The sequence below is a fragment of the Chiroxiphia lanceolata genome, chromosome 24, assembly GCF_009829145.1.
Source record: "Chiroxiphia lanceolata isolate bChiLan1 chromosome 24, bChiLan1.pri, whole genome shotgun sequence".
Classification (NCBI taxonomy): domain Eukaryota; kingdom Metazoa; phylum Chordata; class Aves; order Passeriformes; family Pipridae; genus Chiroxiphia; species Chiroxiphia lanceolata.
This window is the reverse complement of record NC_045660.1, coordinates 4,752,808-4,780,786: the sequence shown is the minus strand read 5'-3', so window position 1 is coordinate 4,780,786 and position 27,979 is coordinate 4,752,808. Positions and strand designations below refer to the sequence as shown.

Genomic DNA, 27,979 nt, shown 5'->3' with positions numbered 1-27,979 from the left:
CCAGGTGGAATCACAGAGCAAGGAAACCGCACCTGTTAACAGGGAGGTGAACCCACAATAATCCTGCAACTTTATTTCCATATAAAAGAACAAAAAAAAAATATCCTCTCCACAATAAAGCCAGCAAGAGCTCCCTCAGCTCTGGAGCTGCACTCCTGGCCAAGCTGGAGGAGTCGGGGTATTTTTGTCTCTGGGATCCACACATCCACATGCCAGCAGCATCAGCTCAACCATTCCAAGGATAACGCTGCCTCTCTGGCAGGAATTCACACTTTGCATGGGAGGACGCTCCCAGCAACCTTGTCCCTGGGCCCAGCCCTTTCCAGGCAGGGCTGGAGAAGCTTGGGAACACGGTGGGACGAGGCCACATGAAGACGATCCAACGCAGCCAACGGCCTTTGCCAACACGCACCTGCCTCATCCCCAAAAAAATGACTCAGCTCGTTGTTTCAAGGCTGCCCAGGACTAAGGTGCTTCCTCGCCATACAGGTGGATGCACGGCTGATCCTCTTTGCCAGCTGGTTTCCAGGTCTATGGCACAGGCAGGCTGCCATCCTCATCTGAGGTCTCTGTGTCCCCACTGTCCCCGGCAGTCCCTGCAGCACGGCCGGCTGCCTCCAGCTTCCTCCTCTTCTTCAGGTGGTGCAGGTGGGATTTGGATCTTGTGTGAGCTGGAGGCAAACAGAGCAGTTTAATCTGTGGAATTTGGAGGAGGAAACACCCGATCCTCCCGTGCAGTGCAGAGCACCCTCCCTTCCCACTCTCCCGCACAACTCACTCCTGCAGAAAAGTGAACTCCAAGCCCTGCTCTGGCTATTTCTCTGGACACTTCTAGGCCAAACTATCAGGGCTCAGAGGGGGACAGTGCTCCCAAACCTCCTCCTGAACACAGGGAGGACTGGAAGAAGGAATAATCTTGGTTCTGTACATGCAGAAGAGTCCATGTCATGACTCAGTTCTCCCAGCAAGTCTGCTCCCAGCCTCTCCCAAGAGGGCGGGAGAAGGGAAAGTGTTTCCAAAGAGGCGGCACTTTGCAGGTTGCAGGTGAGGTTGTGCAACTCTCAGCTCCCTGTGGAGCTCTGCCAGGATCATTTGTAGGGCTGGATGCCTGCACCACAGCACTGGGAATATCCTGTGCATCTACAGAGCAGTCAGGGATGGAGCCTGGAGCACAACTACGCTTCTGCATAACCCCAGGGCAATGCCCCAGCCAGGAGTGCACTGCAGCAGAAGACAGAGGGGAACACAGGGGTAACCTCAGGGATTCAGCTTGTACGGACACAGTGGGGCAGCAGGAGCTGCATTTCTGTGTGAAATCACATCCTCAAGGACAGCAAAACCTCCTCTATCAGTGTTTTTAACTCAGGGAAGGTGCTTTGTCTGACCACCTTAGCGGGGCGGTTCTGCTGTTTCCAAAGAGATCAGAGCAGCAATTAAAGCACAAACTTTTCAAGCAGGGCCTTAATTAAACAAGGGTATTTGCTCGCTGAATTAAGGCCCTCAGGTGTTTTCCAGTCATCCTTTTTCTGCCAAAGGATGAAATTACATGCAAAGCTGCTGCTTTATCACAGTGCTGGAGGGTCACCCTCAGCTTGAAGTAAAGTCTCACCTCTTGCAATTTGTCACAAGCAACACCAAAGCTGCAGTGGCTGAAGAAGGGCTGATTGCTGCTGCTATCTGGAGAGTCGAGCTCTTTAAGTCCACACAAATTGTATAATTACATAAAATTTTAAAATCTTCCAGAGCCAGCAGGGTACTGGGAGCAGTTCCCAGAACTATCTGCAACTTGACTTAAGAAAACAGACCAGATTGCAGATCCACTCAGTTCCCACCACTGTTTTCACCTTCCTTTTCCATTTTGCAGGCACAAGGAACACCCAGGTTTTGGGCCATTTTTCTCCCACCATCTGGGGGATTTGAGCCCAGTTCAGCTGGATGCAGAGAACAACAGCTGGTCTTGGTTGAAGGAGGTATTGTCACAATCGATTGGAATCTGGGATGACATCCCTAAGGACGTGTAGCTGCAGCTGTGGTGTTTGAGGAGCTCCCACTCGGTCATAGAACTTGCTGGACCTGGAGGGGTGACAGGGTCCCTGACAGCTCTGAGAGTGCTCTAGTTCTGGGGCAGGCAGAGCTCCTTCAAAGCATCTCCAAGCTGAGACTGGCTAAAATAACAACTGCACTCACAAACTGATCTCATTACAATGAGCTTCCATCTTTGCTTCCAGCACTTCCCCAGCTCGGTCGGAATAAGCGACTCCTTCAAATCTGAAGATCAACAGCCCGGGAAATTTATCTTTACCTTGTGTCTGCCTGTGTTGGTTTTGGCTGGGGCAGAGTTGGTTTCCTTCACAGTGGCCGGTCTGGGGCTGTGTTTGGGTTTGTGCTGAACACAGGGTGGATAATTCAGGGATGTTTTGTTGTTGCTGAGCAGCTCTTGAACAGCATCAAGGCCTTTTCTGCTCCTTAGGCCACCACAGCTGGGGATGCACAAGGAGTTTGGAGGGGACACAGCTGGGACAGCTGATCCCAGCTGACCCCAGGGATGTCCCAGACCATGGGGCTCATGCTCAGTATATAAAACTGGGGGAAAAGAAGGAGGAAGGGGGGGATACTGGGAGGGATGAAGTTTGTCTTCCCAAGTCACCGTTAGATGTGATGGAGCCTGGCTTTACTGGGGATGGCTGAGCACCTGCCCAACCATGGGAAGCAGGGAATTAATTCCTTGTTTTGCTTTGCTTTCTCTATTAAACCGTGTTTAACTCAACCCACAAGTTTTCCTCACTTTTACCCTTCCAGTTCTCTCTCTCATCCCACTGGTGGGCAGTGGGCCAGTTGGGATCAGCTGTCCCAGCCAAAACCAGCCACTGTGCAAGGCTCGGATGCAGCTGGGGTTAAACCACGACCCTGCACATCCTGCATTTGGGCAACACATGGAGATTTACCAGTTTCATTTCTGCAGCCAGTTTCTCCACTACTTTTTGTTTCTGGCTCTCAGCATGAGCCTCCCAGCACAGATAAATTCACTGACTTAATCTGATTCCAGCTGAGCTCTTTTAAAGTAAGTCTATTGAAAATAGAAAATCCCTTTCTATTACTATACTTTAAAAAAAAACCAAAAAAAACTCAACCAAAAAACCCATACAAATAGGATATACTGGAGCAAAACAGAGCTATTAAAACATTAAGATACTTTCATTTATACAGCAGAATTTTAGAAGGAACAGATTTGTTCTGTGCTTTTTGAGGAAGCATCCAAAGTGTTGTAAAGGACCAGCAGCCCTGACTAAACACAGTCAGATGCTACATCCAGATCCCTGGCATGACACTCCCTGTGTTCACCGGGTGCTGGGGAAGGGGGGAAGCCCGGGGAAGGGGGGAAGCCCGACAGATGGTTGCTGTGGCACAGCTCCTGCACCCCCTCTGGGCTTGCAAATGGCTGCTTTCATCCACGGGCTGTAAACAATCCTTGAAAGCCCAAGATCATGTGCCGAGGGTCATCCGGCCACTAAGAGACAGCCAGGGAAGCTTCCCCAATCCCTCCCTCCACATAACCACACTTGCTGTGTCCCCTCCCAGGTCCCTCCTGTCCCCCTGCTGGAATCCTACCTGCCCACTCCCTGTCCCCGAGGATGAGTCTGTCACAGAGCTCACACACACGACGGCTCCGCTTGTTCTCGGTCACGTCGTGCTCCATCTTCAGGGGCTCTGCCGGGGGCTCCCGTCCCTGCAGATTAAATAATGTCTCAAATTGGTTTCTGGCATGAGAATTTGCCCCTCTGTGTTCACTTTGGTAGATGAGTTTGGGATGTGGACTCGCCAAACCCAGACACTAAGGTCGGCAGGACAAACACTGCAGTTTTATCGAGTGGAACACTGGGCATTAGGAGAAATTTTCAGCTTAGACAACAAACTTCTACTACTGCAAGGAAAGCCCAAGGCTGGACATGTAAGCAGCCAGCCCTGCTCAAGGGAGAGACTGTGTGCCAAGTCATGGGGCCTGGAGACTGCTGAGACTGCCACTGCTCATGTGTTCACTCCAGTTATCCAGTACCTGGATGAAGCTCTCCACAATCTCCAGAGCAGGTTTCAGCACATCCTCCTCCCACCGCTGGAGATCAGACACCTCCAAGCCATACACTGGTGGCACGTTGGGCCCAGGACCTACAGAGACACAGAAAAGCAGGTCACCACCAGAACCCCCCAGCATCCTGCCCCACACCCACGGGGAGAAGAAGAGATCTGCTCTGCTCTTTCCTATCTAGATGTTGTTCAGCATTCAGAAGCAAACAGCACCAGGTTTTCCAGAGCCAAAATTAAGGAGGCATCGCCCCTGCAAGCAGCAGGAACACCCTGGAACTCAAGGAAGCCTCTCCAGGGCTGGCTGCCTTCAGGAGAGCACTACAGAACCTGAGCATGCCAACAGCTCGTCAGGAGAACAACCACCCCACCCCAGCCATGGCCCACAGGAGGCTGAGGAAGATGAAAAAGCTGGATCCAGGCACAAAGCCATCACACCAAGCTTACAAGAAGATGCAGACGTGGAGCCTCAGAGCCGTAATTGATTGTGCAGGGGTTGGTGCTCCCAGGTCACGGCAGGAGATACTTTACCAGTGCCTTGACCTGACAAGGGACAGGTTCACAGCCACCCTGGGACTGATGCCAGGGCACGGGGCGCTTGCTGCAGCCCAGCCTGGGTGAGAGAGCTGCTTTGAGAGAGTGCCAGCTCCCTGGGGCGACGTGGCTGCTCTCTGTGGCTCACCTGCCCTCCACAACTCACCTGCCCACGGGCACATGGTTGTCCCTGCCCGGACAAAGCCATCAAAAGGTGCTGCCTGCCAGTCCCCAGCAGGTGCTGGTTTTATTGCTGTACCCACAAACAAGCCCCCGACAGGGCCCATCTGAAGCACACCTGCCACCAGAAAGGTGAGCCACAGCCACCCAGCACATGGCTCCGGGAGAGCTCTTGAGCCCCGTTCAAAGTCCATCTTTTTTCTGACTCCAGTTTCTCCCCGCCTTTTTTTTTTATTATCACTACTATTATTATTATTGTTTATTTTATTGTTGTTTTGCCCCTACCGAGCACCTTTCAACAAGTGCCCGGCTCCCAGCTGCTGCTGCTGGCCCTGCTCCAAGGCTGGGGCTGGGACAGGGAAGTCCTGCTGGCTCCCTGCCACCACAGAGAGCACAGCCCAGGCTAAGAGCAGCCACAGGGCTCCTGCTCCTAATCTGGAGGGCAGCTGTCAAATGGGCTTTTCTCCCTGCAGAGCCAGGAGCATGTGTGGGTGCGTGGGGACCCCCTCCCTGAGCCCCTCAGGAGCTGCTGGTGGGATAATCTGCAGGGATGCTGTGGCCATCACCATCATCCACCAGAGCCTGGCACAGGGCTTACTGTGTCCTGTTGGGATTTTATCCATCCTGATGGTGCTGCTGTGGGGAGGGGATGGGGTACAGGGTAGAGTGAGGAGGAGGTGGCTTCTGAGTGTCTGGGATGAGAGGCTGTGGTCAGGGCACACATGGACACAGACTGCCCCAAAGCACCACTCTCCCCTCTCCAGCTGGAGTGGGGGATGCACTGAGGAGGGATGAGGAGAGGTGCAAGAACAGGGATGGGAACAGAGGACTCACGTTTCAGGAAGCGGTTTCGCACCCATTTGTTCTGCCTCCGGGCGTATTTCTTGGTCACCTGCTTCAGGGCCTGGATCCCTTTGAAACAGGGGGATTAAAGAAGAAAAAAAACCCCCAAAGGTCAGGGCAATGCTGCAAGCTGAGCTCAGAGCAGTGAGAAGAGGCTGTCGGCTCCAGGGGGGGAATCACACAAGACAGATGTTTGTGCTGGGTGGCACCACAAGAATTATTTCTACTGTCAGTCTGGGGGGGCTTGAGCCAGCACTGAGAAGGGTCATCACAGCAAAGAGGTCAAGCCCTGATAGACAGTGTGGGGGCAGTGGCAGCATGGAAAGGCTGGATAAGGTGTCCCAAATACCCCTGAATGAACAGTGGGTGGAAAGAGCCCAAACCCTCCACTCTGAAGCTTTTAGCAGGCAGGACAACCAAGGGCTGCACTGCTCTCATAATGCCTAATTGAACAATTCTCTGCACAAATGGAGCCCAGGACTGCTTGTCCCACCCACAGTGGGCCCAGAGGATGATTTACCACTGTACCACCAGTCAATATTTCATACCAGGCTTATCATATCCCTCCTAATCGTCTCCTGAGCAGACACAACAAGCCCCTTCTGCACCAGACTTGTTTTCAAGCCTTTTATCATTTCTGTGGTTTCTTCAGTCTCCATCTCCACACTGAACCCTCCTTGAGTTCTGCTTCAGTCCTCCTTTCTACCCCTGTTCTGCACAGCATTCACAGCCCAGCTGGGATCCCAACACCCAAGTAGACCAGCCCCAGATCCCACGTCATCCTCTGCCCTGTACAGCCTGCAACGAGGCCTGGGGGAAGGGAGGGGTTGCTCTGGGTATGCTCAGAGGTGTTCTCCAAGCCCTGGAAAATGAGTCCCTGCTCCCTTGAGTTGGCAGAAGTGGGAAATGCAGAGAGAAAGGTGCAGCTCAGCCCCAACAAGACCTGCCCCAAGGTCTGACCTTGGTTGAGATCATCTTGTGGTGTCACCTGGAGCTGTGTGGGGCTGAGGGATGTGGGGCACACAGGGTGCTCCTCCCACCTTTCTGCAGCAGCAGGGCACTGGTCTCAGGTGAGCAATTCCCTTCACTGACGAGGTACTCGTGGAACTCCTTGAAGCCAATGGACTGGAAGATTCCATGCTGGTAATCCTGCCTGGAGAACAAGACAAGGGGCGAGAGTCACAGCCATCCCCTTGTCTCAGCCCTTCCCAGAGGAAGCTGGGGAGTGGGAGCAGAGAGGAGCTGCCTCCTCACCCACCGGTTCTCAGCCACCTTCTGGCGGTTGTAGCGGCGGTGGAAGTCCCGCAGCTCCTCCAGCAGCCCTGCAGCCAGCATGTCATCCACCCGCTTCTCCAGCCGGGCATCCAGAGCTGGGGGCAGGACAGCAGGGCACCCTCAGCCCCTGGAGCCCTGCCCTCGGGAGGCTCAGGGCTGGACAGCGTGCCAGGACGTGATTCAGGACTGCCAACCTCCTGCTCCACCCGAGCAAGGCAGGGCCCAGCAGGTGAGGGGAATGAGCTCTCTGTCACACCCACAGGTGCCAAAGGAATTGCTGCCTTCTCCAGGGAGGAGGTTGGGGCAGAAGCAGGGAGTCAGCCCTAACCCTGCACCACCTTAGCCAGCCAGGAGCCCGCTCTCACCTGCCTGGTCTGCATGGAGCCACAGGATGCAGGAATGTGGGTATTTCAGGGGCCCACCTAAGGGCCCCCCACCTTCCTCCTCCTGCTGCTGGTGCAAGATTTCACTGTGGGGGATCCCTGTCTCTTCAAACACTTGGAGGCTCCTGTAAGCAGAGACAGACAGAGCTCAGAGGCCCGGTGAGAATGAGCTTTTCCCATTTCCCCAGCAGCCCCGGGGGCTCCAGCAAAGGGAACCGCAGACACTTGCTGGGATCCAACCCTCTCATGTGGGGGGAGGGCAGGTTTCATCCCTCTCCCGTGCCCGGCATCCGTGCACACCCAGGTCCTGGGGGCACCCAAGGAGCCCAGAGCACAGCCACCCACTCCTGCCTGGCACTGGGACAAGCCCTGCAGGGGACAGGGACCTGGCTCCAGCCCTGCCCTTTCCAGCCAGGCAGGGCTGCAGGGAAGGGGCCAGCGCTGCCGATGCTGCTGCAGAGCTTTACCACCAGCTCAGCCCAGCCCAGCCAGGGAGGTGCAGGAAGCTGTGCTGGGTGCCCAACCCTCTGTCCCCTGCACCGTGCGAATGGGGTGGGTGGTGTTCTGCTCCCCCCCGGGCCAGGGCTCGGCTGGGATGGGCCCGCCAAAGCAGCAAGCCTGGTCTTGCTGCCGTGCTGTTCCCACAGAGCTCAGCTATGTTACTCAGCCAGCACAGCAGCTTGTCTTTAAATAGCTCCAGATAAACCCTGCTGCTGGGGCAGGGCAGCGGGAGCAGCCCCAGTGTGCACGGCCCAGGGGTGAGGCACTGCCCTGGACCCCAAAGGCAGCTCAGGCAGGGGGGTTGCGTGGCCAGAGGTCTCAGAACCCAGAGATCTCCCCAACCCCGGCGCTCCAAGGTCCCGCTGCGAGGCCAGGAGCAGAGCCCGGGGTGGGAGAGCCGCCTTCCCAGGCACACGATTCCCTGGGGAAGGGGTGCTGGGCCCTGGCACCTCCTGCCCCGGGCGTGCCAAGCTCACCGGGCCACTTTGCGCTTGTCGTGGGGGTGCAGCTTGGCCGCCATCTCCGGGTCCACCCTGCTCAGGCGGCGGTGCAGCTCAGTGCTGTCCAGCTGCTCCAGCTCCACCTTCCTGTCGCTGACCGGCCCAGGGGCAGTGCTGGTCTTCTCCTGTGGGGCACAAAGGCAGCCCTGAATCAAACCGCTCATCCCTGTGCGAGGCCAGTGGAAGTAAAAAAGATCCTCCAGGCCCCCGGGGTGAACAAGGGGCTCTGGGTTCTCCTTGCCCCACTCTAGCAGGGGCAGCACCGAACCTGCCTTGAACATGGGGCTTGCAGAATAACAGAGTATTCTAAGTTGGAAGGGACCCACGAGGATCATCAAGTCCAACTCTTAAGTGAACCCACAGCCTTGGCACGTTTAGCACCATGCTCTAACCAACTGAGCTAATCTCAGGGTCTCTAACCCCTTCCCAGAGGGATTCACAGCCCCCCACAGTACCTTGGTGTTGATAAGGACCTTCCAGAGCAGGGACTCGATGTAGTAGTTGGTTCCTCCCACAACAATCGGGATCTTGTCTCGGGCAAAGATATCTTCAATGTGCCATAGTCAGGGAGGCTAAGCACAGATGCAAGGCAGGGAGGGAGGGCTGGGGGGAGCAGCACCTTGGGGCCCACTCTCCCAGCCCCATGGGGCCAGTGAGGCTGCAGGACAGGGTTAAAGGTGTCCCTCATCTCTCTGTTACCTCTGCCAGCCACCACCAAAAACTCGGACACCCAGGGACTGCCAGGGAGGGCAATGCCCAGCTCAGCTGTTGCAGAGCAGCAGAGATCTTCCCTGGGCTGCCCTGAGCATTAGCTCGGTAAGAGAAGCCCCAAACCCCCCTCACCAGCAGTATCCTCTGAAAAAACAGAGTTAGCTGGGATATGAGAGCCCAAACGCTGATCTCTGTGGCAGGTCTGGCCATAGAGGTGGGAAGCCCATATCTGCTTGGTCAGGCAGGCTGCAGTGTGAAAGGATATCAGAGCCATGGCTTTGTCCCTGAAATCCACCACTGTGTAGTTGGAGACAAGGGGATCCACAAAGCTGATCATGTGGTGCCTGCACAGACGCTGCTCCTGAGGAGAAACCTTGTTGGTGATGATGTCCAAGCCCTTGTACACCTGGGGAAGAGAAGAGCCCGTCCTTCACCTCTGTGTCCCATGAAACCTGCACCAACCACTGCTCCTTCCTCCCCACACAGCCCCTGCCTGTCCCAGTCACCCCTCAAAGCCCCTCGCTGGTCTCTGGAGCAGGCAGCACAGGCAGGGGCACGTGCCCCGTTCAGGCAGGGCAGCAGGAATCTTGCCAACTCCTGCTCTTGCCAGGGCCAAACTGCATCTCTCTGGTGTTTGTTCCTGCCCATGGGAGATGAACCGTTGAGTCCAACCACACGTGACTGCTTTCCTGGTTTGATATAACCCTGTAATTAGGGATGGAAAGGCTGATTGAACAGTCAGAGAGCAGAGTCAGAGCCCAGTCAATGCCACCAGCCCAGCACAGAGCTCTGAAACAAGGGCAGCTACGTCCAGGCTGCCACCTCCTCATGCGCTGCTGTTTGCACCTAAAAGCTCAGATGTGCCTCTCTCCAGACACCCATTTCCAGCACAGCACGGAGTCTCATGTGAGGACAAGGATCACTGCTTCCTGTAACACACAAAGATCTCTCTGGATGCAACATGGAACTCCATGGAGCCTCCTAAACACACACAAACAGTCTGAGCTCAGGCACACCTTAAAAGCCTGACATGCTGCCTGTTCTCCCTGAGACACTTGGATACAGAGCAAGCTACACATCAGTGCAGGTCAGTGACCCCAGGAAAAAGTGGCACTGTCCTGGCCAAGGTGCCAGGAGACACTGGTGAACACAACCAGCAACATCTGACATGTCTTCAGTCTCAAGTTTGGGATACATAACCTGTGAGAGCACTGCTGAGAGATGCTGGCCCTCAGTGAGAGCAGCACAGGGAGAAAAGCCACCCAAACCAACGCCTCAGGAACGTTCCTGGCAAAGAGCCAAGACAACCTGGATCCCAGCAGATGCACCAAATCCACCCTCCAGGCTGCATAAAGCACCAGCCACAGCCCAGCCCACAGATCCAGGCGGTGCAAGGACTGGAGATGCCTCGGGCTGGAGTCCCATCCCCACAGCTCAGCAGAGCCCTTCCTGATGAGAGCAGATTCCACCCAGGAGAAGGGAGGATGGCCCCTCACCCTGCTCCCCATGGCATGCAAACACAACCCTCCTCAGCACGGGGTGTCCTGTGCCCCAGCACTGTCCCATGCACACCTGTCAGTGGGTGCTGCAAGGTTCTGTAGAGCTGCAGATAAACAGGGATCAGAGTGGGAACTTGCATCCCAAGGGTGCTGGCAGCTGGCAGTGGGGCACAGTGGGGCACACAAAGCCTCTCAGTCCAGCCCAGCTCTGCACTGTGCTCAGGGCTGAGCAGGTGGTGATAAAGGAGGTGCTTTGGAAGGACGTGTTTTGTTCTCAGCACCTTCCTGCTTAGGGAAGTCTCCCAGCTTGGGATAAACTCTGATAATGGGAAAAAGGACTGGAAATAGCTGTACTCATTTCCTCCTCCATCAGCCAGAAACCACCCCAGCCAGAGAGCCAGACTTCAAGAAATAAATTTCCCCTTAATACCCCCTGAGAAGCTGCCAAGCCTCCAGCTGCAGCATGACCTCCACCCACTGCTCCCCTGGTCCCAGACAGAAGGACAAGGTGACACAGAGGTGACCCATGGGCACCAGGCACCGAGTGGCAGCCAGGGACAATCCAAGGTTAGTGGAGCAGGGAAGCCCAATCTCTGCCTGGAGCAGTCATGTGAGCTACTGGAGTGGCTGAACCAGCACCACTCCTGTCTTGCCTAACTCTGGCACTTGCTGCTGGGAGGGCGAGGGCCGGCTCCTGCTCCTGTACTGAAAGGCTCTCCCCGGGGCAGGGCAGAGGGAGGGCAACCAAATGCTCTTCCCTTCTACCCTGCAGAAACCCAGCTGCCTCAGGGGATGCTGAGCAGGCAGGAGAGGCCCACAGGCAGCTCTGCCAACATGCCCCGTGGCTGCAGGCAGCCTATTGATCCCTGGGCTCAGCAGCTCCATTCAACACGGGGCTCCAGTCGGCACCGAAAGCCTTTGAATTCAGTGAGCTTTGGCTCAGTGCCTGCTCTCCCCATTTCCAGCCCTCCAGCTCCTCCAATTCCCACTGTCTGCCTGCAATCACAGTGAATACAGCAGGCTGATGGGAGGCTCAGAGTCAGCCAGGAGCTCCCAGTGCCCTGCACGGGCAGATCCAGGATACACAGTTCAGGCTGCAATCCCCAGGTTCTCCTGGAGATTAAACACCCGAGAGGCTCCCGGAGTATCTGGCAACTAGAGGAGGAATGCGGTGTCAGTGTGTGGGCTGGGAGGAAACAAAGGCAGCCTTTTACACACACCCAGTAAAGCCCAGAGAAGGTTTCCACCAGCTGGCTGTCGGCAGGGCCTCGCACCGAGACGTCCTCCTGACACTCATTTCTATTTTCAGCCAGCGGCTCAGATAAGCCTTTGTTGCTTTCTAAGGCCCCAAAACAGATTAGCAGCAGCCTGGAGCAGCCGGCCCCCGAGACATGGAACACAAGCCAGGACTAAAGATGCTTAGCCTTGACGGCGTCCTCCCACCTCTGCGCTGAGCCCCCGCACAGGGCGGCCCCGCGGCTCCGGGCTGGAAGGGCAGCACCGTCCCCTTGGAAAGGATGGGGACACTGAGGCAGGAGACACAAACACCAGAGATCCCCAGGACGTGGTGCCTCGAGGACCCGCAGCCCGGGAAGGGCAGGCTCTCCCAAAGCCTCGCTCCGCCACCAGTTTCATCCACAATCCCAAACTCTCTCCCTCTGTCACCATCGGTGCTCACCAGGTACCCCCAGTACCTCTATACCACAGTATATAAGGTGATATGACTGGCCCCAGACACATCCAAACCACCTACAGCCAGGAAAAGCATCAAAATTTCACGGGGACCAAGGGATCTCCCAGCTGGAGAGGGGCATGGAGGACCCAAACCAAGCAAAGGTGCAAGGAGAGCACAATTCACTCCCCACTCTGACCCCTGCCAGGAGAGCGATGTCAGCAAAGGTTCTTAAAATGTCATGACTTGAAACACTAACTAATAAATGTACCCAATGTACTAGAGCAATCTCTGGAGAAGGACTGCATCACCACTTCCAAGGGTGAAATCCAGAAGGGACAGTGGGATTGTAAGCAATTGGGATTGCTGCATGTTCATTACTCTGCCAGGAATGAAGAAATAGGACGGGCTTCACCCCGCCTGGCTTTCCAAGGAATTACTTACTCATCAACAAAACTCACTGGGATGACAAACAGTAACAGAAAGGACAAAAAGAAAGATTAAGAGGCCAGCAGATTAACCAGAGCTCCTGAGCTGCAAGCAGGCAGCAGCTAAGTCTGTAATTTGACCACAGCAACTCACAGCCATGACGAAAACACCCTGGAGATAGATGGAGTGGTGCCTGTGTGTGGAACAGGTGGGCTTGGGGCTCCCTGGCCCCTTCCCGAGCCTGGCTCCAGCTCCAGCAGCTGCCCAAAACACTGCCAGCATTTGTCAGAGCTCCACGGAGCCCAGGGATGAATGGACAGCGGGGGCTGAGGGCGACACGGTCGCTGGCAGCTGTCAGTCCAGAATGAGCAATGGGGTTTTTAAAACCCGGCAACTCTTCCACAGGGACAGCAGAGCCAGCCCTGCGTGGCAGAGGGAGGGATACGCCACGGGGGGAGACAATATTCCACGGGAACAAAGCCAGCAAGAAAGCAGCCCCGGCTGGGGGGCACGGGGGGTCAGTGGAGCGTGGTGGGGGAGGCGCAGCCCCTCGGGTTGTGCCTTGGGGCTGCCGGGCTCCCCCTCCTCGCCGCCCCTCGGGGCCGCGCCGGCAGCACGGTGCATTACGGGATAAAACAGCGGAGCTGCTCGGCTCTGGCTCCACAGTCACGCTAGAATGAGATTAAAAGGAAAGGAGGACAAGAGCCACTGGAGCCCGGATGCCATTGGGCGCCTGCAGCAGAGTCCTCCCAGCGCCCGCATTCCCATAGTGGGACCTGAAACAACCAGAGCACAAAATACACGCTCCAAAACATCCACCAGCGTGCGGCGGGAATTCACAGCGTGCCAGGCGGCCCCAGCCACGTCTGCAGAGCTCGGGGTGCAGCAGCAGCCTTGTGTTCACAGGATCACTCAAGCCAACAGCCACTTCCCTGCTATTAAAGCTGGACAAAGCTTCCGCGCTTTGTTTTGCCCCCGCAGGATTTTGTCACTTCAGCTCAGACCTCAAACGCTTCTTCCCCAAGAGTTTAAGGAAAACATTCCATGAAATTACTTTCTGATTGCTTGCTCCAAAATCAGGAGAGGGAGTTTTTTAAGTTTAGCTCTCTAGGACACAAACAGTGACCAGCAGTGGCAGGCTGGGGCAGGAAACCAGGAAGTGGGCACAGCACAGCAGGCGTGTCCCCCTGAGCAGCACAAAGGGTGTTGTTGGCAGAAAACACCTTTTTAGAAAGTGTAATAAATACATTAAACGTTAAACTCGGTGGAAAGTTCAGGCACTACAGGAAGAAGACAGTGAAAGTGTGGATTAGGAAAACATTTTGCTAAACAATAACAAAATTGTTATTCTTGTGGTGGCCAAAATGTACATTGTGACAAAGCTCCTGTAGCTGAACACAATTAGGGCCCAAAAATGAGGCATGGCTCCTCAATGTTGACTGAACTCAAGTAAACAACTGATATATTTATTCCATGCTGCTGTTTGCAATAAGAGAGGACACCACTCGTCACTGGCAAGTAGCAAATATAATTTTTAATACCCTTTCCCATATCTCTTGGTGTCCCTTTGCTAGTGAGGAGGATATCACCCTGGGTGTCACTCATTACTAAGTAACTCCAGCTGCTGCCTCCCCTCAGTTAACCCCTTACACCTCCACGTAGCTTTGGGTGGGCTAAAATTAAAACACCTTTGCTTTGGTTTCCTTTCAAAAGGAATTTATTTGGGATGGGGGGGCTGTATACTCCCAGCCCTGCAGTTTTGGTTGTGCTGCCATGTTCAGAGCCCACAAACCCACAGGGCACCGTCCCCTGACTGCAGGAGGGGAGATGGTGACACTGCTCACACTGAACAAACAACTAACTACCCACCGGGACAGGGGCACCAGGGCTGGGACAGGGATACTGGGACAGGGATATCAGGACAGGGGCACTGGGACTGGGACACAGGCATCAGAACAGGGACACCAGGACTCTGGGACTGGGACGGGAGCACCAGGACAAGGGTACCAGGGCTGGGACAGGACACGGGCACCATGTCCAGACAGGGGCACCGGGACTGGGGCACTGGGGCTGGGACAGGGGTACTGTGGCCTGGACAGGGTCACCAGAACAGGGTCACCAGAACAGGGTCACTGAGACCTGGAGAGGGTCACCAGGGCAGGGGCACCGGGCCAGGGTCACTGGGGCTGGGACAGGGGCACCGGGACGGGGCACCGGGAGCGCTCCCAGCGAGCAGGATCCGTTCCCCGTGCTCTCCCCCGCAGGCACCCCGACACAGGGCCCGAGGGCTCCCGGGGGGGCACCAGCCCGCAGACCCCCGGGGCTGAGCCTCTCCGAGCCCCGCCCGGGCCCTGCCGCCCCTCCAGGCCCAGCCCGGGCCCTCCCCGGTGCAGCCCAGGCCGCCTCCCAGCGCCGCGGGCCCGGCCCGAGGCCCGGCCGCGGCCTGCCCGGTGCGCGGTGCCCGCTCCCGGCCGTACCTGCATGGAGTCGGCGCTGACGATCTCCCCGCCGAGGCGCAGCCCGAGCTGCAGCGCCAGCGCCGACTTCCCGGTGCCGGTGGCTCCCAGGATCACCACGAGCGGCCGCGGGGCCCGGCCCAGGCACAGCGCGGCCGCCGCCGCCATGGCCCGGCCGGCGACGGGCGGGCGGGACGGGGGCGGGACGGGCCCGGGGCCGCCCGCGGGGAGGGTCCGGGCCGGGCCCCGAGCACCGTGTGCCCCTGCCCGCCGGCGTTCCGGAGCCCAGCGCGGTCCCTCCCGGTGCCCCCGGGACTCTCCACGTGTCCCGAGCCCTCCCCACCGTGAACCCGGGGCCCTCCACGTGTCCCGGCTCCCCAGTGCCAGCCCGGTCCTTTCCCGTGTCCCCCGGTCTCGCCCCGGGTCCCCAGACCCAGCCCGGTCCTTCCCCGTGTCCCCCGGTCTCTCTTTGTGCCCCAGGGTCCCTCCCTCCCCGAGCCCCGGGTCCCCAGGGCCAGCCCGGGTCCCTTTCCTGCATCCCGGGTCGCCAAACCCACCCCCACGCCCCTGCCTCCTTTTGGGGGCCTTTGCTCCCCTCTTCCCCCCCAGAATCCCTCTGGGCCCCTCACACCCGTGTCCACGTGTGGGGCTCAGCCCCGCGGTCCCTTTTTTTTACAGGGAGTATAACAGGATGGGAAGGATGCTGTTGCCGCGGCAATGGTGCAGGAGGATGAGGAGCGGGGGCTGTTGCCATAGCAACGGGGCAGAGTAGGATGATGCGGGGCTGTTGCCATGGCGAGGGAGAAGAGCACATTGCCGTGGCAACTGCAGGCTCCGCGGAGGCTCGTCCTCCCCATCGCCACGGCAACTGGAGAGGATGGGGAGCGGGCGGCTGTCTCCGTGGCAACAGAGGGGAGGGAAATGGGGAGGCGGTTGCCATGGCACCTCCTTGGTGCCGCTTTCCCCGGCAACACACATCCCTCGCCATGGCAACAGCGAGAGGGAGGCTGCAGGCCGGGGAGGGAGGGGGGTGCGGGCAGCCAGCCCCCCTCGGCAGGGAAGGGATTATCGCCGCCTCGGGAAACTGTCCTAAAAATTTGCCAGCCCAGGCGTGAAGGCGGCACCGCGCCCATGGCACCCCCGGGCCGGTGCTGATGTGATGGGCGAGCAGAGGTGGTTTGGGGGGTACAGCAAGGAGCAGGGTGTGAGCGGGGCAGTGTGTGATAAAAAATAACTAATTCAGGCCTGGAAATGCCGAACTGCAGTGATTACAGCTGACACTCAGAAACTGCAGTGCTGAACAAGCAAGGGGGAAAGCCCTGTGTGTTTATTTTGTTCACTTCACAGCACTGTCAGTCTCCTTTCCTCATCCTGACTGGTGATATGAGAGGAGACACATGCACCAGTAACCAGGGAAGTTTCAGGTAGATGTGTACTTGTGTATGCAGCTTTAAGCAGGAGAACAAAAAGGTCCATGCAAAACTGGAGCTGTTCCTTATTTCACCCCTGACCAACTACATTTCCCACTGGTAACACTCTCAGCTCAGACCGTGGATTTGCTCATCACTTCCAAGAAAGATAATTAACGTTTCAAACCTCTGATGTGCCTTCAGCACGAAATCAAAAAGCCCAACTTACTAAAAACCTTCTCGGGAGGGTCACCTTGAGCTGAAAAAAGACGCCAGGCTGCAAGTGTGAGTGTACACACAACAAAAATAACCGTTTGAGGGGCTGGTACATCTGGGCTTTGTTTCCTGCGCATGGGCGAGGTGTCAGATTTAGGTCACCCTGCTCCCTGGTTAAGCTGTGGGTCACGAGAGCACCTTTTAATGCAGCTCTGAACGGCTGTGACACAGTGTGATGCAACACACAGAGCACAAAATGTTGCTGGAACCAAAGGGTGGGTGTTTAAGGGCTTCTGGGTGGAATCATTGCTGTTTAAGGCTGGTTTCCCCCGGGTGATCAAGTCTTCAGCAGCAGCTCCTCTCTCCTGACTCCTCAGCAGTAACAGGATCCCATGTCCCTCCTGCATTTAGAGTAAGACTTTTGCTGCCAGGACAAAGGAAACCCAAATGCATTGAGGTTGGGGGCAGCACGGAGAACACACATATATATAATTTCATCCACTTGGCAGATCTGGGATAGGGAGTTCTCCAATGCCCCTGGAAGCGAGGGGATTGCATTCCCCCCTCCCTATAGGGTTACTGCCAGCCACAGCCCCTGACCTGTGGGGCAGTGATCGCCCCACACTGCCTGCCCCAAGCCCCATTAGGGGGGTTTATAGTTACACCAAAGCCTCCTCTGAGCCCAGTGTGGGCTCTCTCTGCCCCTCCTTGCCACTAAAACCACTTAAAAAGAGGAAAAATAATCCAGGTGATTCATTTCCCTGGCCCCACCACCATGAACACTTCTTCAATTGCTGGGAGAAAACCAGGACAAAGAGCTCAGTCTTGGCACAGTCAAGCCCTGGTGCAAAATATATTAACTCCCATTCATGCCCAGGATACCCCAAAACACAGGGGCCAGCTCAGCCCCCCCAAGGAGCCTCGTGATGTGATGCATGGAAACCCACAGCAGACTGCATGGAAAAAGCCAACCCAGGCTGTTGCAAACTTATTTATTTATGAAGTGTGAGGTAATGAAGAAAGTGCTAAATCCGACCACAGTGTTAACTCTAACAGTTCTCAGCAGGTCAGTGGGGGCCCGAGGGTGCTGTCCTGCAGGACCACCCCTGCCAGCACCCCTGGGAGGGGACAGGGGACTCTGCCACCCACGTACCCCACCGCAGGTTGGGCAGCAGGAGGGCACAGGCAGGGGGAAGCCTCGAAGGCAGAGCAGCCCCACACACATGCACAACCTGCCCCCTGCAAAGCCCAAAGCTTCGCTGGGGATTTTAAGTGGCTGCTGGTGAGAGGGTACTCACAAGGGTGGGAAGAGGGGTCACAAGGATACTCACAAGGAGAGGAAAGGGATAAAATCCCCTGTTATTGCAAATGGGTGGTTTGGAGAGCTGCAAGGGGGTAAATGGCCTCCACGAGGACTCAGATCAAGGGTCCAGCAGGAGCCAGCCCCTTCCTGATCTCCCTAAAGTGCAGCAGGACTGAGCCCTCCCCTGCAGCAGGAAACCCCCCCCTTAAAAAAAAAAAGTTTTTATATATATATAAAAAAAGCAAACTCTTTACCAATACTTCTCAAAAAGTGGTACAAAAATACAGTATAAAAACACAGCCTCCAGTATAAGACTCGCAGTTACAGCAGCAGTTTCTAGAACATAAAATCCAAGACGAGCTACTGCGGGAAGTGATAAGGATGTGAGGTACGGTCCAGCCGAGCAAGGGGATCACCCACGGGGTGCTGCTCACCCTGGTGAGAGACACATCCTGCCCTCACCATCTCCGTGGGATCCATCCAGAGACGAGGCCCGTGCTGGGCTCTGTGTCTGCCTGCTTCCACCAGCCAAGGCAGACCGTGGTTGCTTGGGATTTTTAGGGCGAGATGGATGCCCAGGGGCAGCTCCCAGTGATGCTGTTGGTGGAAAACGGCACAGAGGGGTGGGGAGGGGGAGTAGAGTTGAGCTCTTGAAGTAATCACTTGACAAAGCTTCACAGCAGGGACAGGGGAAATCTTGCAACACTTGATGCCAAGAAACCAGCCCCAGGCAGGTGATGCCATGGGGGGGGGGTCTCCACTGTGGCCCCATTCCCTCATCCAGGAGCAGCACCACGGCCACCCCACATGCAGCAACCGCCACGTGCTCCAGCCCCCCGGGGCCAACAGTTCAACAAACAACCAAAAAATAAAAAAAAAAAAAAAAAATGTGCAAATTGAGAGGGAGCCAGGGGGGTTGTGGGGACTGGGGCGGGGGGGTACCCTGGGTGCTAGTGCCCCTTGAGGTGAGCAATCCTTTTGAGCAGCTGGGTCTGGCGCTGCTGCAGCTGCCGCTTCTCGGCTGCCATCCGCCTCTCGGCACTGATGAGTGACTGCAGGTACTCGGAGGATTTGCTCAGGATCACCACCTTGGGCGTCTTGGGGCAGCTGGCGAGCCCGGGCACCTGGTCCCGCAGGGCCAGGAACCGCGAGCGCAGGTCGTTGCGCCGCTTGCGCTCCAGGTAGTTGTGGTTTTTCCTCTTGGCCACGTCCTCGCTGTCGGAGCCGGGGCTGCCGCTGAGCTTTGGCAAGCCGGGCTCAGGAGGTGTGATGGCAGGGACCGGCTCTGCAGCGCTCGGTGGCTCGTCCTCCTCCCGGTCCTGGTCCTGCTGGGGTGACTCCGGTGGGGGACAGGAGTCTGGTGGCGAGCGGGCGGCGTAGTTGTGCTGCTGCTGGTGGACGGAGATGTGGAAGCGTTTCATGCAGGGGTCCAGGGGGTCTGCACGCAGGGTGATGGTCACCGGCTTCCTCAGGCTGAGCGATTGTCTCTTGTCCACCGTCACCACATCGATCTCTTCTCCTTCTGCTCAAAACAGACATGGCAAAGAAAGAACAAATTCCTGTCAGCTGGGAACCACCAGTCACCCCTTTGTGGGAGTCCCCAGAGCCCCCCAGGACAATCTCCCTGCTGCTGTCCCACTGAAGTTTGTCCATGCACTGAAAAATCACTCTGCGACCTCCAGAAGGGAATACGTGATTTAAGTGCTCTTCCAATACTATCGCATGGAGAGGAGCAGAATTCCCTCCACATTCGTGTGCCTGGTCCCCCAAAATGGGACAGGGCTTTATTTCTGCCTCACTTCAGCACCAGGAGCAACATGTGTTCATGTAAAGGATCATCAGGCAAGAAACACTCAAGCCCTCCTGCTTGGGAGGGACTGGAGGAGCAAGATGCTGGGACAGCCTAGCTCCAAAGTTCATCCCGGTCGGGTGCTTTCATGGCCCATTGGAATTGTAAATGAGGGATGTGGGGGCAGAGCTGCCCTTTGTTCCCTTTGGCTGCAGCTTCCCACCTCGGTGACTTGTTACTTTTCACAAGTGATAAAGCCCATTCAACCCCGGCTTCCCGGGGACAGAGGGGACAATCCCCCACTGTGCAGGGGGGGAGGGAGAGGTGAAGGGGTCTCTCCAACAGACCCTGAACCTCGAAGGCATTCCAAGCCCGGGAACAGAAAGACCTAAATAAAGCATAAATGACCCCAAAGCACCCTGCCTGTTGTCAGTGCAGCTTGTCCTATGCCAGCAAAGCCCAGTGGCAGGAAGCTGGCCCTGGGGACAGCGAGGTGACCCGGACTGCAGGCACACTTGTGACCACTCTCGCTTTAGAGATGCGCCTCCAACTTTTTTCCTAAGCTTCGGGAGAAAATACAGCCACTCGCTAAAGGTCCCTCGAAATACCCAAATCCCCACCAGCACTGTGGGCAGAGGCCTGGGCCTCCAGGGTACATTCCTGCTCCTGGCCCCCAGCCTACACCGCAGCCCCTCCAGGCTTCGGGGGCTCTGCCCAGCAAGTCCAAACCACCCTGCTACTGGAGACACTGGGGGGGGCACTCATTGCCCACACAGGCCGAGGGCCGCGCTCATCGGTGTCACAACCCGCCCGTTCTCAGCCACGTGGACACACACGGAGCCCCCCCCCCGCTCATTAATAAAAGTCGGGCCTCGGGGCCCCGCCCCTCGGAGCCGCCCATTGGCTGCCCGGTGGGGCAGACCGGCCGTCCCGCCATCCCATTGGCCGCCGCTCCTGTCCATCACCGCGCCCGCTCTCATTGTTTGCAATCTGTTGCTTTTTGTTCGGCGCCCACGTGGCGCGGCCGGACCCCACCGGGACCCCCGCGGCACCGGGACCCCGCCGGGACCCCCGCGGGCCCCCGCTCGGCCCCACATATTTGGGTTAAGCCTCTTAACGCCCGCGACCTGCTTACAGTGCCCGGGCTCCTTAATGGCATTAAGCGCCCTTCCCGCGCCGTGACTCACCGGCGCAGGTGGCGGCCACCGGCAGATTTATTAACGGGGTCACGGCACCGCATCAGCCGAGTCAGCCCGGCTTCCGTGGGAGCGGGGGAAACAGCGCACGGCCCCCCCGCCGGGGCTGCGGGACTGGGGATGGGGGGGGGGGGGGTGGTTGGAGAGCCCCGGGGGATGTTTGTAAATAAGGATTGAAAATTGGTGCGAGACGGGGGAGATGAGGGGGGAGGGTGGAGCCACGTCGCCCTTGGCTGGTGGGTTTCGGAGGCATCCGCTTCCCAGGCCGAGCCCCCGTGTGAACACCCCCACGCGGGACAGGCAGACGTGCCCCGGGGCTGGGCTGGGAAGCTGATGCGGCTGTTCCTGCCCGTCCCACGGAGCCACCGCCTCGGGGGACACGCCGCTGCTCCCAAACCTGCTGCCCCCAGGGGATAATTTGCCTTTTGTCCCGAGGGAAGCCCGTCCCGGGTGGGCCGTGGGAGCGTAGGAGGAATCAGCCGAAGTTACGAGCCGGCAGCAGGGCACGCTGCGACGCTCGAAAAAACAAAACTTCCCACGGCGAGCTGCAAACTTGCCCTTCAACCTGCCCACGAGGCTCCCGAGACGAGGGAGACGGGCCACCAGAGCCCCACGCACCGTCCCGAGAGGGGCAGGGGGTTCCCGAGCAGAAGCCCCGCGGGAAGGGGAGAAGCCGAGCCCGCTTTGTTCGTGGGGCCGGGACCGGGGCTCGCTTGGAGCCTCAACAAAGGCGCAGCCCGGCTGGGAGGCTCCCGGCACGCACATGTGTGGACACGCGTGTCCTCCACGCCGGGCTCCAGCAAGGCTGGAGCGTGGCTGAGCCGGGGCAGCCCGCACCCGGAGCAGCTCCATCCCTTACCGGAGTCGCTTTGGCCCTCGGATCCCGAGGATGCGGGGATCTTGCTCTCGGCCAGCGGGCAAAGGAAGACGGCAGCGGGATCCACGCACTCGCTCACGGAGCTGCTGAACCCAAAATCCTGCGCGAAGGAGGGTTTGAGTGGGGTGGCTCTCTGCGTGCCCGTGGAAAGTTTCTCTGTCATCGCCTTCTCCAGTCTCTCCCGGGCTGAAAATCCGCTCCACATGCAATCCTTGAGGATGAAAGCGCTCAGGTTCCCGAAGATCTGCCCGGTCCCTATGAGATACTCCGGCTCTTCCCCGGCCAGGCAATACCGGGAGAGCCATCCCGAGCGCTCCTCCGCCCCCGAGCAGCACCCCTTCTCCCCGGGGGTACCCAGCGGGGACAGAGGGGGCGTGGGGACCAGCTCGAACTTCTTCCAGATGTCCTCGCTGGGAGCCGTGGAGCGGTGAAAATCCTCCTGGGCATCGTGGTCGTAGAAGTAATGCTGGTACGAGTCAAACTCCATCTCGGCATGGGGAAGGGGGAGACACAGAGAAAAAACGGGGGGCAGCCCCGCTCAGGAAAGGGGCAGCCCCAGGGATGAGGGGGAGCCCCCACCCCGGCGCCAGCCCCCGAGCCGGGACCGCGGGCGCATTGTTCCCCCCGCTCTTATAGCCCGGCCGCGGAGCCCGGCCCCGCCCCCGCCAATCGCCGGGCCTGCATTTCATAGAGGGAGGGACCCTGCCCTGTTCCCCGCCCTCCCGGGAGGGCACGGTGGGAGCGATCCCGCGGCCCCCCCGGAGCCCCCGGTAACGGGGCTCTGAACCAGCGGCCACCCCCTGCGCTGCGCTGGGGGCCCCTCGCTGTCCTGCCAGAGTTTGGGGGTCCCCCCCTCTGCAAGGAGAGGCGCGCAGCGATGCCACCAGCCTGGGGACATTCTGCCGAGCGTGATGGCAAAGCAAACTGGAGCACCATGGAATTATGGAATCACAGAGTGGTTGGGGTTGGGAGGGACCTTAAAGCTCATCTCGTTCCACCCCCTGCCATAGGCAGGGACACCTTCCACTAGCCCAGGTGGCTCCAAGCCCCGTCCAACCTGGCCTTGGACACATCCAGGGATGGGGCAGCCACAGCTTCTCTGGGCAACCTGTGCCAGAGCCTCCCCACCCTCACAGGGAGGAATTTCTCCCCAGCATCCAATATAAGATGGTGGGATCCGAGCAAGCCCAGCAGGATGCTGCATCTCTCCACTGCCAGGGTCCCTCTAGGAAGAGCAATTAATGTTATGAGGACACGGAGAGACTTTCACCTCGTGGACTAACAGCTGTGACATCATTACACACACACACACACACACATGCTGGTACAAAGTCCACCTGGAACGAGCAGATTGCCCCCACAGCCTGTGTAAACCCACTTCAGCCCCAGCACCCTCCTTTTGCCACCCGGTGTGGATGGGGACAGAGGATCTGCCCCAGCCGGTGGCAGTGGGAGCTGGGAGGGAGGAGGATGCTGGGCACTGGTCCCTGGGATGCAGCATTGGCCGTGCTGGGAGGAAATTGTCCCAGTTCAGCCATCAGTATAGCCCAGCACAGCCGAGTGCTGCCCAGCACTGCACAGCCCTCTATGGTCCTTCATGCACCAGCACAGCCCAGTACAGCCCAGTGCAGCCCAGCCCTGCACGGCCCTTCCTGGACCAGCACAGCCCAGTACAGCCCAGTGCAGTCAGCCCAATGTAGCCCAGCATAGACCAGCACTGCCCAGTACAGGCCAATACAGCTCAGAGCAGTGTAGCCCAGCATGGATCAGCACAGATGAGCCCAGCCCAGCCCAGCCCCGCTCGAACCAGCGCTGCCCAGCGCGGTCCATCACAGCTCCCCCCGTTTCCCCCCGGTTCCCTTCGGTCCCTCCCGGTCCCGGGCTCCGTTCGCCGCCACCGGCGGGCGCGGGGCGCCACCTGCTGGGCCCGCGAACCACCGTCCGTGGGGCGGCGGGGACACCCCACGGGCACCCCGACCCGCGTGGAGGGCAGCGCGGGGGGCCGGCCCTGCTCCGTGCCTCAGTTTCCCCGTTGCCGAGGCGGGCACGGGGGGAAGCAGAGGAGCAGCGCCGGGAGCGGGCGCTGGGCTGGCGGCTGGCCCAGGGTCCCCACGCGGGTGGGGTGCCCCGGGGGAGCCCCGACGTGTCCCGGTGTGCCCAAGGGCAGCTCCAGCCCTTCCCTTGCTGGCTCGGGGCGCAGCGCAGCTTGCGAAGCTTTGCCAGGTCCCGCGTCTGGGAGGGTGCTGGTGCTCGCCCGGGGCTGTGGTTTCCCAGCTGCGACGGTGCCGTGAGGTCCCCGCGGTGGCCGCAGCACCCTGCATGCCCTCCTGGCCCTTCCAGAGCAGCCCTGAGCATCCCAATCCTGCCCGCATGCCTGTGGCGTTGGGGCAGGAGCTGCGGGATCCGGGTACCCCCTTGGAGCCCGGGCTGATGCTCCCTCTGTGCTCCTGTCTCAGGGTTGGCCCCAGTTCCCAGCCCTGTCCCAGGCCAGAATCCTCCTACCCTAGGGCTGCTCCCAGTCCTTTCCCCTCCCCGGGAAGGCGTCGTTGGTGATGCCCCCTCTTGCTCAGTAGGAAACAAATCACCCTGCACTGAGGGCAGAGACTGAGCTGCCACAGAGGCTTGTCCTGTCCCAGCACCTGCAGGGACGAGTGATCATGGCTGGGGACACGGCTGGCACTGCCCCAAACCGCCTGTTCCATCCAACACCAACACATCCTCGGGCACAGAAGCAAAGCCTCCTACAGCCTGTAGCTCTCAGCCACGTCTCCTTCCCCCTCCCTGCTGCCCTCCGGGATGTCTCTGGCTTTTCCCAGGGTGAGGCAGGTGCTTGTTCCGGCTTCAAGGGGCTCCGGATGCTTTGAAGGTGCGGAAGCACCGCTGGAGAGGGCTGGAGGGGCCACGCAGCCCTTTCATCCCGGCCTCTTCAGGCACTGGGCAAACAGGAGCCGAGAGCCTCTCGCTGCGGCGCCGGCTGCGCAAACAGGGTGGGTGGGTGGGTGGATGGGTGAGAGCCCCGGGGGCTGCGGCAGCACCGCAGGTGACAGGGATGGAGGGGCTGCCCATGGGTCAGGATAACTCTCACTGTGCCCCGCAGTCACAGGGCACTGGCACAGCTCCACAGCCAGCACCGAGCACGTGCCCCTGGCACTGGCACAGCCCCATGGGAGCTGCCGTGGCTGGCGTGGCTCCAGCATATGATGAAAGGCAGTTCCCCAGGGGCCCTGTGCCCTTTGTATCCCCAATGACAGCAGGGCTGGACTTTGAGACCCCAAAGTGCTTCCCCACGGTGGGCAGCCACCCTGAACCTGGCCCGGGGGCATCCTGAGCTGGGCTCTGCCTCTGGCTCTCCCCATCCTGCTGCAGCAGCAGCCTTCGAGCCATCCTGCTGTCCCCGTGGGGGTCCCAGATCCCCAGGGACAGCAGAGGCTGTGAGCCACAGCACATCCTGGCCCTATCTCATCCTGTTCAGCCTTGTGACTTGCTCCCCAGGGTCTCACACAGGAGAGGGGTGGGCAGCACAGGGCAGCTGCCACGTGCTGCCATGAAATGTGTCCCCTTTGTCCCCGTGAAGCTGCTGGGCAGCAGCCACAGGGGCTGGCTGGGCGCTTGTGAAATGCCAACCCGAGCCCCTTTGGGGTATGGGAGCACCATGAAATTCTTCCCAGCCCAAGTGGGGGACAGTGCCCACAGCCCCAGGGTCACGCCAGCCTCAGCTCCCTGGACATGCAGCCACCCACTGAGTTTAGCAGAAAAGGACAGAGAAGGGAGAGGAAATTGCACCACTGGCTCTGGTCTTGCTGCCTCCTCCCCCCTCCAGACTCATTTTGCCCCCGTCACACCCTGCCTGGTGCCAGGAGGTGCCCTGAGCCCTGGAGAAGCTCTGTGACATTGGGGCAGTGCTCTCTCGGTGCTGGGGAGCCACACTGAGGCACACACTGTGTCACCCCGGCAGCTCTGTGACCATCTCACTGCCATTTGCCCCCAAGCCCATCCTTCCCATCCTGGCTGGCCCAGCCTGGCAGGGCTGTCTGGTTTCGGGTGCTCTCACACTTGCTCAGATCCTGCTCTAGGCTGTGCCGGATGCATGACAGCAGGAGGTGTGGGTGGCAGGGGATGGCATCATGCACTGGAGCAGCAGTCCCCATCCCTATTCCTTGTCCCTAAGGTCAGTATTTGGGGCTCAGCCCACGAAGAGTCCCCAGTGGTGTCCCCAGCTGAGGGATGTGGCACATTGTCACCGTCAAAGGGTATCTGAGCTCAGGTTGTGCCTGCCAGACCACCACACTGACAAAGGTGACCTTGGGAGTGGCCCAGCCCCAACCACCTGTACCTTGGGGACCCCAAACCTGGTGGGAGCTGCTGCACTGACACCCCCACAGGGATCAGCCCTTGGCAGTCCCTTTACTGCTGTGAGGATCCCCCAGAGCATCTGCTTGGGAGGAAGATCTCAAATCCCCCAGAGGAAATTGTGCAATACCAGATTTGGGGGAGAAAATCCTCCTAATCCTGAGAAATCCTGGTCTGTCTACTTCTCCTCTTCATATGTAAGGCTGAGCTCACCTATCTGTGATCTTTCTGTACAATCTCCTTCTCAAAGGCCATCTCTTTGTTCCCCTAAAGCAGAGTTTGCCCAGGAGGTGGTTTTTGAGTGCTTTACTCAAGGACAGGAATGCCAAAAGCATTCCCAGGAGCTGAGGAGCCTCTGGGACAAAGGGAGCAGAGTAATAGTGCTGGGGTCACACACAGAGGGGAGTCTGGTCCCTCCAGATCAAGTGTCAATCAAGTGTCCCCTCTGTTCCTTCAAAAGAGGTTTTTTCTGTGGAAAGGGAAACTGAGGCACAGAGCAGACTCAAACACACGTCCCCTGGTTACCTGTCTTTGGGAACCAGAGAGCTTTGGGGGATCCAAATCTGTGTTTTCAGGGTGGTGCAGGACTGCCTCAGGCAGGGACACAAACCCACATGAATGTCCCTGAAAGCGTCACACTGGAGGTGTCCCTGCTGGGGCAGGGGGTTGGAACGAGATGGTCTTTAAGGTCCCTTCCAAGCCAACCCAGTCTGTGGTTCTGTGTCCCCAGTGGCTGCACCGATGCTGCCCAGGGACAGGGTCACTGCCAGCAAGAAGGTGACCAGGGCCCTCTGCTCCACACCAGCACCCAGAGCCAGCACAGCACAGCAGGATGAGGAGCCAGGGGCAGGTCTCTCTCACACTGACTGGATGAGTGGCATTGTCCACACCTCACTCACCTTTTGTTTCAAGGTATTTTGCGTCACTGAACAAATTTGGACACTCTGAAGCCTCACCCAGGTCCCTGTCTCCCGTGGGTAGCAGCTCTGAGCTCCCAGTGTGGCCAGACACGGGGCTGTGACGCAAAGCAGCGCTGGGAGAACCCACTGCACGTGTGTGAGGGGCCGGAAACTGTGAGTCAGCAGTGACACCAGCTCAGTTCTGAAACCAGGGAGTGTACGGAGCTGCTGTGCCACTCACTGCTCCATGCCAGGGGCTGCCCACCCTGCTCATCCCCAGCAGCCACTCAGGTTCTGCTGCATCCCAGGTCTCTGCTGGGTGCCAGCTGCTCGTCCTCCCTGCCCACCCCTGTCCCCATGCCCAGTCCCACGTGGCAGTCAGGTGATGGCACTGGTGCCACGCTGGCCCCCTTGGCTCGGCCCTGCTCTGCAGTCCTGTCTTGGGGTGATCTTTGATCAGTTGCCTGAGCCAAGCAGAGTTGGTGGCTGTCACTGCAGTGACACGACACTGGCACTGGTCTGTGTGTGCTCATTGGTTGGCAAACAGCACCTGGCACAGCTGAGAGGTGCTGGGATCTATGTCCACGTCACCATCCAGTGCTGGGGTCACTGCAGCACTGCACCCTTTCTAGTAGGACCTGTTGCGATAGGGGTGATGGTTATAAACTAAATTATTTATGTTAGATATAGATATTATAAAGCTTTTTATGATGAGGGTGGTGAGACACTGGCACAGGTTGCCCAGAGAGGTGGTGGATACTCCATCCCTGGAAGTGTCCAAGGCCAGGCTGGACAGGGCTTGGAGCAACCTGGGCTAGTGGAAAGTGTCCCTGCCCCTGGCACAATGGGACGAGATGGTCTTTAAGGTCCCTTCCAA

General features: G+C 58.4%; 2 protein-coding genes across 2 annotated transcripts; both read right to left on the bottom strand.

Moving 5' to 3' along the window:
• Window positions 1-35: 35 nt before the first annotated feature.
• TRIT1 (tRNA isopentenyltransferase 1) lies at window positions 36-15,244 on the bottom strand. The gene is made up of 11 exons (XM_032710157.1): window positions 15,085-15,244; window positions 9,273-9,413; window positions 8,752-8,850; window positions 8,273-8,421; window positions 7,278-7,420; window positions 6,896-7,007; window positions 6,678-6,790; window positions 5,629-5,706; window positions 4,055-4,164; window positions 3,610-3,727; window positions 36-671 (listed from the first exon to the last, which is right to left on the bottom strand). Exons 1-11 carry the CDS (start codon window positions 15,229-15,231, stop codon window positions 532-534), a joined length of 1,350 nt encoding a protein of 449 aa, XP_032566048.1. The 5' UTR covers window positions 15,232-15,244; the 3' UTR covers window positions 36-531.
• Window positions 15,245-17,664: 2,420 nt separating this feature from the next.
• On the bottom strand, window positions 17,665-22,511 carry MYCL (MYCL proto-oncogene, bHLH transcription factor). Its single transcript, XM_032710284.1, has 2 exons — window positions 21,836-22,511; window positions 17,665-19,513 (listed from the first exon to the last, which is right to left on the bottom strand). Exons 1-2 carry the CDS (start codon window positions 22,338-22,340, stop codon window positions 18,942-18,944), a joined length of 1,077 nt encoding a protein of 358 aa, XP_032566175.1. The 5' UTR covers window positions 22,341-22,511; the 3' UTR covers window positions 17,665-18,941.
• Window positions 22,512-27,979: the final 5,468 nt, after the last annotated feature.